Source organism: Salmo salar, chromosome ssa29, assembly GCF_905237065.1.
Source record: "Salmo salar chromosome ssa29, Ssal_v3.1, whole genome shotgun sequence".
Taxonomy (NCBI): domain Eukaryota; kingdom Metazoa; phylum Chordata; class Actinopteri; order Salmoniformes; family Salmonidae; genus Salmo; species Salmo salar.
Genome location: NC_059470.1, coordinates 13,774,649 through 13,788,546, shown reverse-complemented (window position 1 = coordinate 13,788,546; position 13,898 = coordinate 13,774,649). Strand labels below are relative to the sequence as shown.

Sequence of the window (13,898 nt, the reverse complement as noted above, 5' to 3'; positions counted from 1 at the left end):
AAATGTGGAAAAAGGGAAAGGGTCTGCTAACTTTCTGAATGCACTGTACAAAAGTATGTGGACACCCATTTAAATGAGTGGATTCGGCTATTTCAACCACACCCATCTCCAAAGACAAACATTGGCAGTAGAATGGCCTTACTGAAGAGCTCAGTGACTTTCAACGTGGCACCGTCATAGGATGCCACCTTTCCAACAAGTCAGTTTGTCAAATTTCTGCCCTGCTAGAGCTGCCCCGGTCAACTGTAAGTGTTGTTATTGTGAAGTAGAAACCTGTAGGAGCAACCACGGCTCAGCTGCTAAGACCCCACAAGCTCAGAGAACGGGACCGCCAAGTGCTGAAGTGTGTAGCACGTAACAATCATCTGTCCTCGGTTGCAAAACTCACTACCGAGTTCCAAACTGCCTCTGGAAGCAATGCCAGCACAAGAACTGTTAGTTGGGAGCTTCATTAAATGGGTTTCCATGGCCGAGCAGCCGCACACAAGCCTAAGATCACCATGCGCAATGCCAAACGTCGGCTGGAGTGGTGTAAAGCTCGCAGCCATTGGACTCTGGAGCAGTGGAAATGCTTTCTCTGCAGTGATGAATTACTTCTATGCTCGCTTTAGGGCAAGTAACACTGAAACATGCATGAGAGCATCAGCTGTTCCCGGACGACTGTGTGATCACGCTCTCCGTAGCCGATGTGAGTAAGACCTTTAAACAGGTCAACATTCACAAGGCCGCAGGGCCAGACAGATTACCAGGACGTGTACTCCGAGCATGCGCTAACCAACTGGCAAGTGTCTTCACTGACAACCTGTCCCTGACTGAGTCTGTCGTACCGACATGTTTCAAGCAGACCACCATAGTCCCTGTGCCCAAGAATACTAAGGTAACCTGCCTAAATGACTACCGACCCGTAGCACTCACATCTGTAGCCATGAAGTGCTTTGAAAGGCTGGTCATGGCTCACATCAACACCATTATCCCAGAAACCCTAGACCCACTCCAATTTGCATACCGCCTCAACAGATCCACAGATGATGCAATCTCTATTGCACTCAACACTGCCCTTTCCCACCTGGACAAAAGGAACACCTATGTGAGAATGCTATTCATTGACTGCAGCTCAGCATTGAACACCATAGTACCCTTAAAGCTCATCACTAAGCTAAGGACCCTGGGACTAAACACCTCCCTCTGCAACTGGATCCTGGACTTCCTGACGGGCCGCCCCCAGGTGGAAAGGGTAGGTAACAACACATCCGCCACACTGATCCTCAACACAGTGGCCCCTCAGGGGTGCGTGCTCATTCCCCTCCTGCATGGCCAGGCACGACTCCAACACCATCATTAAATTTACAGATGACACAACAGTGCTAGGCCTGATCACCAACAACGATGAGACCTGGCCGTGTGGTGCCAGAACAACAACCTCCTTCTCAACGTGATCAAGACAATGGAGGTGATTTTGGACTACAGGAAAAGGAGGACCGAGCACGCCCCCATTCTCATCGACGGGGCTGCAGTGGAGCAGGTTGAGAGCTTCAAGTTCCTTGGTGTCTACATCAACAACAAACCAGAATGGTCCAAACACACCAAGACAGTCGTGAAGAGGGCACGACAAAGCCTATTCCCCTCAGGAGATTGAAAAGATTTTGCATGGGTCCTCAGATCCTCAAAAAGTTCTACAGCTGCACCATCGAGAGCATCCGGACTGGTTGCATCACTGCCTGGTATGGCAACTTGTCACGTCCTGACCATAGTAAGTTGTTATTTTCTATGGTAGAGTAGGTCAGGGCGTGACAGGGGGCGTTTGTCTATGTTTTGTATTTCTATGTTCAGTTTCTAGTTTTATATTTCTATGTTGGTTTTGTTTGGTATGATCTCCAATTAGAGGCAGCCAGTTGTCGTTGTCTCTAATTGGAGGTCATATTTAAGTTGATGTTTGTCCCACCTGTTTTTGTGGGTGATTCATTTTTGAGTAGTGTGTTTTCTCTCTGCGTCACAGTTTGTTGTTTTGTGTATTCAAGTATTTAGTGTATTGCATTTAGTTTCACGGTAAATAAAATATGTGGAACACGCTGCATTTTGGTCCGATCCTTTGAACAGCCGTGACAGAATCACCCACCAAAAAAGGACCAAGCAACGTGGTAAGGAGCAGCTGGAGGAATGGACTTGGGAGGAGATTTTGGATGGGAAAGGACCCTGGAGGCAGGCTGGGGAGTATTGTCGCCCGAGGAAGAAAATCGAAGCAGCAAAAAGGGAGCGACGATACTACGAGGCGCTATATGCACCGAGAGGCTAGGCTGAGAGGCATACGGGGAGTTTGGCGATGTCAGGGGGGAGACCTAATCTAACTTCCCGTGCTTATCGGAGAGAGCCATGGAGTGAACCGGAACCAGTCAAGGAGTCAAGCGCGGAGCACGACGCATGATTCCGGAGAGAGGTACTGGCATTGAGAGCACTGCGGAGTGGCCGTGCTGAGGAGCGAGTGGATGAACGAGCAATGGGTTATGGTGTGATGCACACTATATCGCCCATACACACTCACAGCCCGGTGCGGTCGGTGCAAGCTCCTCACCGGTGTATCGCGAAGATGGTCATTCAGCCAGGAAGGAGTAGGCCTGCTCAGCATGCCTGGTCTCCAGTTCGCCTCCATAGTCCGGTACGTCCTGTGCCTCCTTCCCGCACTCGCCCTGAGGTGCGTGTTACCAATCTGGCGCCACCTAGGCCAGTTCCACGCATCAGACCTCCAGTGTGCATGCCCAGTCCGGAGTGTCCTGTTCCTGCTCCCTGCATTCGTCCTGAGGTGGGGGTTACCAGTCTGGCGCCACCCATACCAGTACCACGCATCAGGATTCCAGTGCACATTCCCAGTCCAGAGCTTCCGGCAACAGTTCCCCGTCCAGAGCTTCCGGCAACAGTTCCCCGTCCAGAGCTTGCGGCGTCAGTTCCCCGTCTAGAGCTTCCGGCGACAGTTCCCAGTCCACAGCTTCCGGCGACGTTTTTCAGTCCGGAACCTACTGAGACGGCCTACAGTCCGGAACCTACTGAGACGGCCTACAGTCCGGAACCTACTGAGACGGCCTACAGTCCGGAACCTACTGAGACGGCCTACAGTCCGGAACCTATTGAGACGGATCTCAGCCCGGAACCTCCAGCGACGCTCTCCAGTCTGGAGCCTCCAGCGACGCTCCCCAGTCCGGAGCCTCCAGCGACGCTCCCCAGTCCGGAGCCTCCAGCGACGCTCCCCAGTCCGGAGCCTCCAGCGACGCTCCTCAGTCCGGCACCTCCAGCGACACCTCCCAGTCCGGAGCCTCCAGCGACGTCCCCCAGTCCGGAGCCTCCAGCGACGCTCCTCAGTCCGGAGCCTCCAGCGACGTTCATCAGTCCGGAGCCTCCAGCGATGTTCCTCAGGCCGGAGCCTCCAGCGACGCCTCCCAGTCCGGAGCCTCCAGCGATGCCTCCCAGTCCGGAGCCTCCAGCGACACCTCCCCAGTCCGGAGCCTCCAGTACATCACTGGGGCCAAGCTTCCTGACATCCAGGACCTCTATACTAGACGGTGTCAGAGGAAGGCCCTAAAAATGTCAAAGACTCCAACCACCCTAGTCATAGACTGTTCTATCTGCTACCGCATGGAAAGCTGTACCGGAGCACCAAGTCTAGGTCCAAAATACTCCTGAACAGCTAATCAAATGGCTACCCAGACAATTTGCATTGTCCCCCTCCCCTCTTTTACGATGCTGCTACACTCTGTTTATTATCTATGCATAGTCACTTTAACACTACCTACATGTAAATATTACATTTACATTTTACATTTACGTCATTTAACAGACGCTCTTGTCCAGAGTGACTTACAATTGGGGGGGGGGGGGAGGGTTAGAAGGATTACTTAATCCTATCCCAGGTATTCCTTAAAGAGGTGGGGTTTCAGGTGTCTCCGGAAGGTGGTGATTGACTCCGCTGTCCTGGCGTCGTGAGGGAGCGTGTTCCACCATTGGGGTGCCAGAGCAGCGAACAGTTTTGACTGGGCTGAGCGGGAACTGTGCTTCCGCAGAGGTAGGGGGGCCAGCAGGCCAGAGGTGGATGAACGCAGTCCCCTTCTTTGGGTGTAGGGACTGATCAGAGCCTGAAGGTACGGAGGTGCCGTTCCCCTCACAGCTCCGTAGGCAAGCACCATGGTCTTGTAGCAGATGCGAGCTTCAACTGGAAGCCAGTGGAGTGTGCGGAGGAGCGGGGTGACGTGAGAGAACTTGGGAAGGTTGAACACCAGACGAGATGCGGCGTTCTGGATGAGTTGTAGGGGTTTAATGGCGCAGGCAGGCCCCGCCAACAGCGAGTTGCAGTAATCCAGACGGGAGATGACAAGTGCCTGGATTAGGACCTGTGCCGCTTCCTGTGTAAGGCAGGGTCGTACTCTGCGAATGTTGTAGAGCATGAACCTACAGGATCGGGTCACCGCCTTGATGTTAGCGGAGAACGACAGGGTGTTGTCCAGGGTCACGCCAAGGCTCTTAGCACTCTGGGAGGAGGACACAATGGAGTTGTCAACCGTGATGGCGAGATCATGGAACGGGCAGTCCTTCCCCGGGAGGAAGAGCAGCTCCGTCTTGCCGAGGTTCAGCTTGAGATGGTGATCCGTCATCCACACTGATATGTCTGCCAGACATGCAGAGATGCGATTTGCCACCTGGTTATCAGAAGGGGGAAAGGAGAAGATTAGTTGTGTGTCGTCTGCGTAGCAGTGATAGGAGAGACCATGTGAGGATATGACAGAGCCAAGTGACTTGGTGTATAGCGAAAATAGGAGAGGGCCTAGAACTGAGCCCTGGGGGACACCAGTGGTGAGAGCACGTGGTGCGGAGACGGATTCTCGCCACGCCACCTGGTAGGAGCGACCTGTCAGGTAGGACGCAATCCAAGAGTGAGCCGCGCCGGAGATGCCCAACTCAGAGAGGGTGGAGAGGAGGATCTGATGGTTCACAGTATCAAAGGCAGCAGATAGGTCTAGAAGGATGAGAGCAGAAGAGAGAGAGTAAGCTTTAGCAGTGCGGAGAGCCTCCGTGACACAGAAAAGAGCAGTCTCAGTTGAATGACCAATCTTGAAACCTGACTGATTTGGATCAAGAAGGTAATTCTGAGAGAGATACCAAGAGAGCTGGCCAAGGACGGCAGGCTCAAGAGTTTTGGAGAGGAAAGAAAGAAGGGATACTGGTCTGTAGTTGTTGACATCGGAGGGATCGAGTGTAGGTTTTTTGAGAAGGGGTGCAACTCTCGCTCTCTTGAAGACAGAGACTAACCGGTGCCCCCGCACATTGACTCTGTACCGTTACCCCCTGTACAGTATATAGCCTCGCTATTGTAATTTTACTGCTGCTCTTTAATTATTTGCTACTTTTACTATTTTATGTATCTATTTTTTACTTAACACTAATTTTTCTTAACTGCTTTGTTGGTTAAGGGCTTGTAAGTAAGCATTTCATGGTAAGGTCTTCATACCTGTTGTATTCGGCGCACGTGACAAATAAAATTTGATTTGTCGGGGTGCCTGGTATGGCAACTGCTTGGCCTCTGACCGCAAGGCACTACAGAGTGTAGTGCGTACGGCCCAGTACATCACTTGGACCAAGCTTCCTGCCATCCAGGACCTCTATACCAGGCAATGTCAGAGGAAGGCCCTAAAAATTGTCAGACTCCAGCCCCTCTAGTCATAGACTGTTCTCTCAGCTACTGCATGCCAAGTCTAGGTCCAAAAGGCTTCTTAACAAGCCATAAGACTTCTGAACAGCTAATCAAATAGCTACCCAGACTATTTGCATTGTCCCCCCTTTTAAGCTGCTGCTACTCTCTGTTTATTATCAATGCATAGTCACTTTAACTCTACCTACATCTACATATTATCTCAATTACCTCAACTAACCGGTGCCCCCGCACATTGACTCTGTACCGGTACCCCCTGTAAATAGCCTCGCTACTGTTATTTTACTGCTGCTCTTTATAATTTTTTTAATATATATTTTTTTAATTTTATATATTTTTTACTTGACACTTATTTTTCTTAAAACTGCATTGGAAGGTCTACTACACCTGTTGTATTCGGCGCATGTGACAAAAACTCTTTTTTTTTAATCTAGCTTAGTTGAACGCACAAGACTGTAAGTCGCTCTGCACAAGAGTGTCTGTCTGCTGAATCACCAAATGTAAATGTAAATAAAAAAAACAACATTTGCAAAGCATGTTGGGTGTTATTCTAATGAGTTCTGCTCCCAGACAATTACAGATTTGGTCCGGTCCAGACCAGACCAAATCTGAACAAATCATAGACATCAAGTCTATGTTTCACAAGTTTGAACAGTACAGTATGGCACAGTTTAGTACAGTAGAGTACATTATAGTACGGTACAGTACAAGACAAGACAGCAGAATTTTATTCAGTACAGTACAGTACAGTTAATTCAGTAGAGTACAGTTTAGTTCAGTAGAGTACATTAGAATAAAGTAGGGTACAATACAGTAAATTATACTGTGCTGTACTCTACTGTACTATACTTGTTTTTACTGTACTGTACTCTTCTGTACTCTTAATTGTAACATACTGTACTATAATGTACTTTATTGTACTCTGCTGTGCTCTACTGTGCTGTCCACACATGTGAAACTTCTATGATTGGGCATAGATGTCTATGATTGATTATGAACCAATCATAGGTGCCTATGTTTGGACCAAATAAAGGCCGGTCCGGACCAAATCTGAACCAGTTATAGACATTTATGTTTGGGCCACTTCAAGGTAACCAAATCTGAACCAAACAAACCAAATCAGACCAAATCTGAACCCAACAGACCAAATCTGAACCAAACAAAGACATCTAGGACCAAAAATCAACATCCATGGAAGTTGAAATCAAGGCCGGTCCAGACTGATCCAAAAAAAGACATCAGTGTCTGTCTGTGTTCACTGGGCACACAGTGCAAGATTGACTGATCTACAAATCACCTTGCATCATAAATAACTACTCAATATTATTTGTAGGTCAGTCAATTAGATTGGAAGTAGGTGTTTCAGGGAAGGAAGGCCCGCCCCTGCAGGACATTGGTGTGGGGTGACTGGTCATTGGTGGAAAGTCAGTCAGGAGAGTGTGGGAAATGTTATACATTACCATTTTGCAAAGTAACAACTTAAGGTAACTCATTACCATTTCAAGGCCACATCTACACGGATGGCAGTTAAATAAAGTGAACTAAGTCACTTTGGAGTAGGCAGAGGAGAAGCTGAGAGAAAGCTGTTACTGCTGGAGGTGAGCTATTTGGCTGGTCTCCCTATGGAGGCCAAGCTGTCTGTAGTGTAGCTTTTGTACAGGGATCTAGTGTCTGTAGTATTGCAGTAGTACTATACAAGGATACAGGAAGCAAGTTGTTGACATGACTGATGGCTTCCTGTCGTGCCATGAGCAGACAAAACAAAAGAGACATGAAAGTGTGTGTCTGTGGTCTCACCTGAATTGAACAGGTACAGTGGTGCATGGCCGACCTCACTAACCTCAAAAACATACCATGCTTTTTTTCCTACCCTCAGTCTGAGGCAGAGTGGGCTTCAAGCAGAGCAGCTTGTCAAGTGAGTAAACGATGAAAAGTTTCTCATCACAAATTTGTTGAATTTCCTGGCTCTCATGAAAAAGTTGATATGTAATCGAGAATCCACCTTTGCAGTGCAGCTTAATTATCTCATCATTATATGAAAAACACACGCACTGCCTACCATGCTCAGTTGTCATTTAGAACAAATGCATGTTTTAGCTTAGTCTGGTAAATGGAACGCCGTGGTATGCCTCTGTCAACTCCAACTTCAGTCACTCTCAGTCTATTTGCTATTCAGTCTGATTTCAGATTTATGCTTTGATAGCAGTGGTTTGAGTGCATTCGAGGGGGAGTTATGAAACAGATTATGGAACGGGCAGACAGCCTACAGTAAAGCTCACACTGCTTCACCATCTCCAATTGCACTGAGGAGTGAAGAGATAAGGAGGCCTTGCCAGCAACTGCCCACCATTACTGGCCTTTGATGTTCTCATGTTTTCAGTAGCATGGCCAACTGTAGAAAAACACTCTCAAAAGTGTCTGCCTGTATCGGATCAGACGGGGTGTCTGTGTCTATACTGCCTATGGCTGGTTCGGGTTGTGACGATCTCATGCCTCTTTTGAACCTGTTGGGTTTGAGAATATTGGCTCAATAATGAGTTTTCAGACACACCACGTGTGTGTATTTATGTCATCTACAGTATGCTGGTAATCTTCAAAGACAAGTGTTTAGATGCTGCAAATGGTGACTAAAACCAAAGCAAGTGGAATGTGTAAAATTGCAATTAGATTTCAAACTTGGCTTCCTCTGCTTTGAGGCTAAATTCAGGTCAACAACAAGCAGCGGACAGGGGGTTTTCAGTATATCATTCTCAATAGAATGAGGTTGCTCAGAATCAAATTCTCTATTGTCAAACTTCATGACATGCTATTTTCAGCCTCTGCCACAGACTTTCACCTCACAATGTGAGCGAAGCCTGGAGCCGAGGCTACTTTCACCCTGTCTGAACCAATGGTGCTGACTCAACGGTTTTCAGAGGTGAATGAGTAAACATTTCTCATACCAGTATGAATGAAGTGGGCAAACTTCACCAACTTTGAAAATGCCTAGTCATACCCAAACCAACATGGGGTACAACTGCTTTTCAATGGGGAAACACAGATTGTCAATTGTGCTTGCTCAGCCGACTAAGAGCAAGTCATAGGCTGCAGTCATAGTGAAAGTGCTGTGGACGCAACAAGCCGCATTTAGTCTGTTTCCCCACCACAGGACGTACGTTACACCATTGAAAACAGTGTGCCGTATTCTCACACCAAGTGAAAAATAAGAATTGGACGTCGCTCGTGTCTCAAACGGTTGCATTTCTTCACGTGGCCTTTGCGCTACCTATTTCAATTGTATGACCTTTATAAAAGAGAGCATGTGAGTCTCATTATTGTGACACATTTTGAAGAAAGGACTAAGTGAGGTATTCTAACTGGTGTTGGTTTTCAAGATAATGATTTGACTGTTTTCACTTTGACAAACAACAGAGGACAATCATTTTATTTCAGTTTTAATTGATACTTTCACAATTATAATGCAAATAACTATGAGGATTTGCAGCAGCACCTACTCTTCAAATACAGAAAACAGTAACACAGTCAAGGTAACAATACTCATTGACACAATTTATATACAGTAATGTACACTTTTATACAAGGACCTAAAGAACTGTATGCTTTGGATGTATTGTATGTTTCTTGACTGTCTGCATGGGGTATATGTAAACAACAATGAATTTCTATACTGGCAAAATACTAACACAATCAGGATGCAGCTGGGTTTGTCGCCCTGGAAACGTGCAGTCCATAGCAGCCTATGATATCATATGGAAGTAATGATAAGGTCGGAGGCATTCACAGGGGGCTGAAGCCTAACTTTCAGACCCCTGGTATTAACCTTTACACGTTTAAATGTATGGATGTCAATGAGAAATTTGAATTACGCACACAGATCTTTAGCTAGGATTCAACCCAACGGTATGGTCTGAGGTGATGTTTAATATGTGGGTAGGTGTGGTAACGCCAAGATGGGGGGGGGGGGGGGAGTGGTCTCAGGGAGGCGGGGTTACAAGGAGAGTGCAGGGGTAGTCTCGGTGTCGGACATGACGGAGGGGCGTTTGGGGACGGCCTGCATCTTACTGAGGCCTCTCTGGTTCAGGCCACAGGTGTACTGCCTCAGCAGCCTCAGCAGATCCTTCCGGAAGCGAACGCCAATAAACACATACAGGAAGGGGTTAATGCAAGCATGGGTGTATGCAAGGCTCTTCGCAATCTGCCCGGCGACATCGAAATGGCCCGATATGGCACAGTCTGTGATGGTGGTGTTGGCGGCCTGCGTGGCATCAACCACGAGTAGCCCGTTGTACGGTAGCTGGGAGAGGACAAACACAGCCACCACGGCGAAGATGACTCTCAGTGCCTTGTGCTTCTCAAAGCTCTTGGCCTGCAGCAGGGTGCGGATGATGACCGAGTAACATAGAACCATGACCAGCAGAGGCAGGCAGAAGCCCACACAGACCTGCAGAGCCAGCACCAGGATCTTGGTGCGGTTGAAGAGGTTGTTGGGGTAGACCAGGACACAGAAGGAATTCCCCCTGCGGTCAGGCTTCACCTGGGCGAAAATGAACTCGGGCAGAGCCAGGAGGCCTGAGATGATCCAGACAGCCAGGCAGACCAGCTTGCTGACAAACAGCCTCTTGTTCTTTAGGTTGTGAGCCTTGGTGACCTGAACGATTGCCACATAGCGGTCCACACTGATACAGGTGAGCAACAGCATGCTGCTGAAGAAGTTGATTTTGTAGACGGCCGAGAGGATCTTACAGAGGCCCAGGCCGAACACCCAGCCCCTGGTGGCATCAGCAGCCCAGAAGGGCAGTGTACCCAGGAAGAGGAGATCAGCCACAGCCAGGTTGAGTAGGTACACGTCTGTCATAGTCTTGAGGCGGTGGCGTACCGTGGTAAAGATGAAGACCACCATCAGGTTGCCCACGGCGCCCAGGGCGAAGATGAGCCAGAACAGAGGGGGTTCGTAAAGACCCCGGAACTCCCTCACCCAGGACTTATCACACATTCCCCCTGGGGTCTCAGTAAAGCCTCCCTCATAGTCCTCTGTGTAATCTCCAGATCCCTGTAATACAAACAAGCATTTTACTTTGAATTTGTGCAACAGGTGTCCTTAATCATTTCTTTTCTCACAGTGTCTTTCATAACGGTTTAAGACCAACAGATTTAAATGTAGTTTGAGCATTTTTGTTTCCATTTTTTTTTCATGACTTCCTGTCTGCAGTGGTTGACTAGCTAGCTGCCTGTTCCCCTAAACCGTCTGCCTACACTACAGTGCTTCATAACATAGTGCATTTAGTGGAGCACAGCACGGTGACATCAAGATCTGGTGGTAGTGACGTTCTACCTAAAGCCAATGCTGCTGTGGTTGCTCTCAGAAGCAGGTGTTGTGTCTCACTGTCTCAACAGGAGAAACCACACCGCTGCACCACTTCCTTCTGTGTGAAATGGGGGGGCTAACGCTCCAGGGGGGCTACAGAGAGGGGCTCAGGTTCACAATGCACGTCAACGACACTGCGCTCGTTGTCGCCTCCAACACAGATCTAGGACAGAGATAAATATGGGGGGGAAGGTGAAAGTTCTTTTGTGCGCACCATAGATATTTGATGCTGATGTTTGCGTGTGTGTTCGAAATATTTGCTACAAGAGTTCTTGTACACTTGCACGAACACAGACTACAAAAACATTGTTACAAACATCATAAACAACCCTTCCAGTCTGATCCAAATCCTGATCTGAATCTTGGCCACTTTGGGTACTAAAATAAAATAAAAAAATTCTCTCGAACCACATTAATGTTGATGTGAAACTTTATGTGGTCTTTGTATGGGAGTTCAAAAGACAAACACTAGATCAGGGGTCTCCAGCCTTTTCTATCATGAGAGCTACTTAAAAAAAAAAAATATGAAACTGGTCGCGTGCTACTAACTTCTTCTAGCTTTCAAATAGGCATGTTTTTCTCTTCTCCCCTAAAACTCTTCCCCACATCCTAGTGTAGAAGAGAAAGTAGTGCACTGTTTTCTGCCAATATACCTGGTAAAGTAATAGTTCATAAACAACTCTAGGGGCCCTATAAAAGCTGTGATTTTATTTTTCCTCTCAAATTCTGTTTTATATATTATTATTTCTCATTTATTTTCTGGTTTAGATTTGTTTGTTTCTCACTCTCAATTACAATTGTTCATATAGAAACAACACAATTTTTAGGTCTGGAAGAAAACTAACACATTTAGATTTTTTGAAGTTGAATTCCCCTTTAATCGTGCATCTAGCCAGTGAAGAATGTGCCCGTCTAGTGATGGTTCTGTACTGCTGCTGCTCATTTCATGGCAAAGTTTGCAAATAACAGATACACATGACATACTTCCTCATGATACACTTCTGCCAGGTAAGCCTACTTTGCAGTTAACATTTTAATTGTGACGGTTTTGGTGAAACTATTTCTGTCAACCCGCAAGACGTTAATCACATCAACTGGCAACACGCAGAGGGATAGACAAACGCGTGCACCACACAGACAGGCAATATTGCTGGAAATTAATTGGCAGATATAGTGTTAGGTTTGGCTTTTTAAGCCAATAGTGGCTACCCAGGGTTGGGATAATGTCAAGGTTGTGTTGAGTAGATAGTAGCGTACCTGGGAGCTTGTGGTGTCTGATACGTGTGAGATTTGTTAATGACAGTTTGAGGTGGAACACTTATAAATTGCAGGTACCTTCAGAATTGTTTGGCGAGCTACTCATAGGCGGGCTGTTGGAGATCTCTGCACTAGATACTCTTGGTTAAATTAACACATTTGGATTGAATCCATTCTCTGCTGATTTGATGTTGCTCTCTAACTCATTTTATAGCCTGGCTTTATAGTTGTAAATACAAGCATTTAGATTGAGATAATACTTACAGTTTCAAAAGTCGGAAATATTGTGAATGATGATGGTGACTCCATTTTGCCTGTCAGAAGAAGTAAAATTAAAAACAATGTATAGTTTAGTCCCCAAATAACCTAATATGTGAGATAATGTTTTTGTTTACTGCATACATACATACATACATACACTTTAAAACTTGATCATATCATAACTGATCACTTTCCAGTACTATGAAAGAACATCCCACATTTTGGAACAAAACTCACTAAAAAGTTGATAACAAAGACAATGTTACAAGAACTTACCCAGTCTGTGATGAGTGCTACTAGCAAACTAGATATCAATGCTTTCCTCAAACCCTTGACGAATATTACTACATGTCTCATCGTCACCAGCTTTTATGGTTTTGCCTTAACTACAATGGAGGCTGCTGTGGAGGCTGTTGAGGGGAGGACGGCTCATAATAATGGCTGGAATGGAGTCAGTGGAATGGCATCAAACATGTGGCTGATACCATTCCACTGACTCCATTCCAGCCATTACCATGAGCTGTGCTCCACCTCAGCAGCCTCCACTGGCTACATTGTGAGTATTAAATTGAGATACTGCGTTTCATTTTAGGGAACCTCTCTGGCACTCATGTCTGTCGGCATGCTAGTGATTACTTGCATTTGTTCTATGAGACACCAACTTAGACAGAAACGAATAGCATTGCATGCAGGTGTTATTAGTCATATCTGCTCTACACATTGGGTTTCACGTCTATTGTCTCTTTCTGCTGTTACAATTCTCCCATTCATCCCTCCGAAAACACGTCATAGACCTTCATGTCACACCACATTTTACACAACACCGTATTCTAAGTTAAGCACATAGTGCCTGGGAGAAGTGAAATGGAGAACCTTGGTAGTAGGTGTAAGATAACACCAGTGGGATGAGATGGTGAGGGGAGGTTCATGGTGAGCTGTTGTGACAGCATTATCACAGTGAACAGACATTTGCACGGTGTAGAGGGTTTTCTAAGAGAAGACAATGTACCTGTATGTCACAGGACTCACAATGATCTGGTCAGGTGTTCCCTATATGAAACTACATCTGAGAAACACCCATGTTTTACTATTGTGGGGAAGGAGCAGACGCTGTAGAAAGGGAAGTGCAACTACTATGAGCAGACATTGTGAAGGGCAATGGGAAGTTAAAGAAATGTAAGCAAAGTAAACCACATTTATAATCCCCAAGAATCCCTGAATCAAAAGTACCTTGCATTCCTGGACTTGTTTACAACACAGATAAATGAAAATGAACAATCGGTATTGATAGTTTTGATTGAATTCATTTTAAGATATAATTGT

The 13,898-nt window shown here is 46.6% G+C and overlaps 1 protein-coding gene across 1 annotated transcript; it reads right to left on the bottom strand.

Annotated features, from left to right (window-relative positions):
- Nucleotides 1-9,113: 9,113 nt before the first annotated feature.
- LOC106590189 (C-C chemokine receptor type 9) lies at nucleotides 9,114-12,991 on the bottom strand. Its single transcript, XM_014180924.2, has 3 exons — nucleotides 12,852-12,991; nucleotides 12,579-12,628; nucleotides 9,114-10,742 (listed from the first exon to the last, which is right to left on the bottom strand). Exons 2-3 carry the CDS (start codon nucleotides 12,621-12,623, stop codon nucleotides 9,681-9,683), a joined length of 1,107 nt encoding a protein of 368 aa, XP_014036399.1. The 5' UTR covers nucleotides 12,624-12,628; nucleotides 12,852-12,991; the 3' UTR covers nucleotides 9,114-9,680.
- Nucleotides 12,992-13,898: the final 907 nt, after the last annotated feature.

What these genes read in the sequence shown, in the direction of transcription:
- LOC106590189 (XM_014180924.2), bottom strand. Translation starts at nt 12,623, where the DNA reads ATGGAGTCACCATCATCATTCACAATATTTCCGACTTTTGAAACT. An exon ending in TATTTCCGACTTTTGAAACT is followed by an intron (nt 10,743 to 12,578) that starts GTAAGTATTATC and finishes TTTGTATTACAG; the next exon opens with GGATCTGGAGATTACACAGA.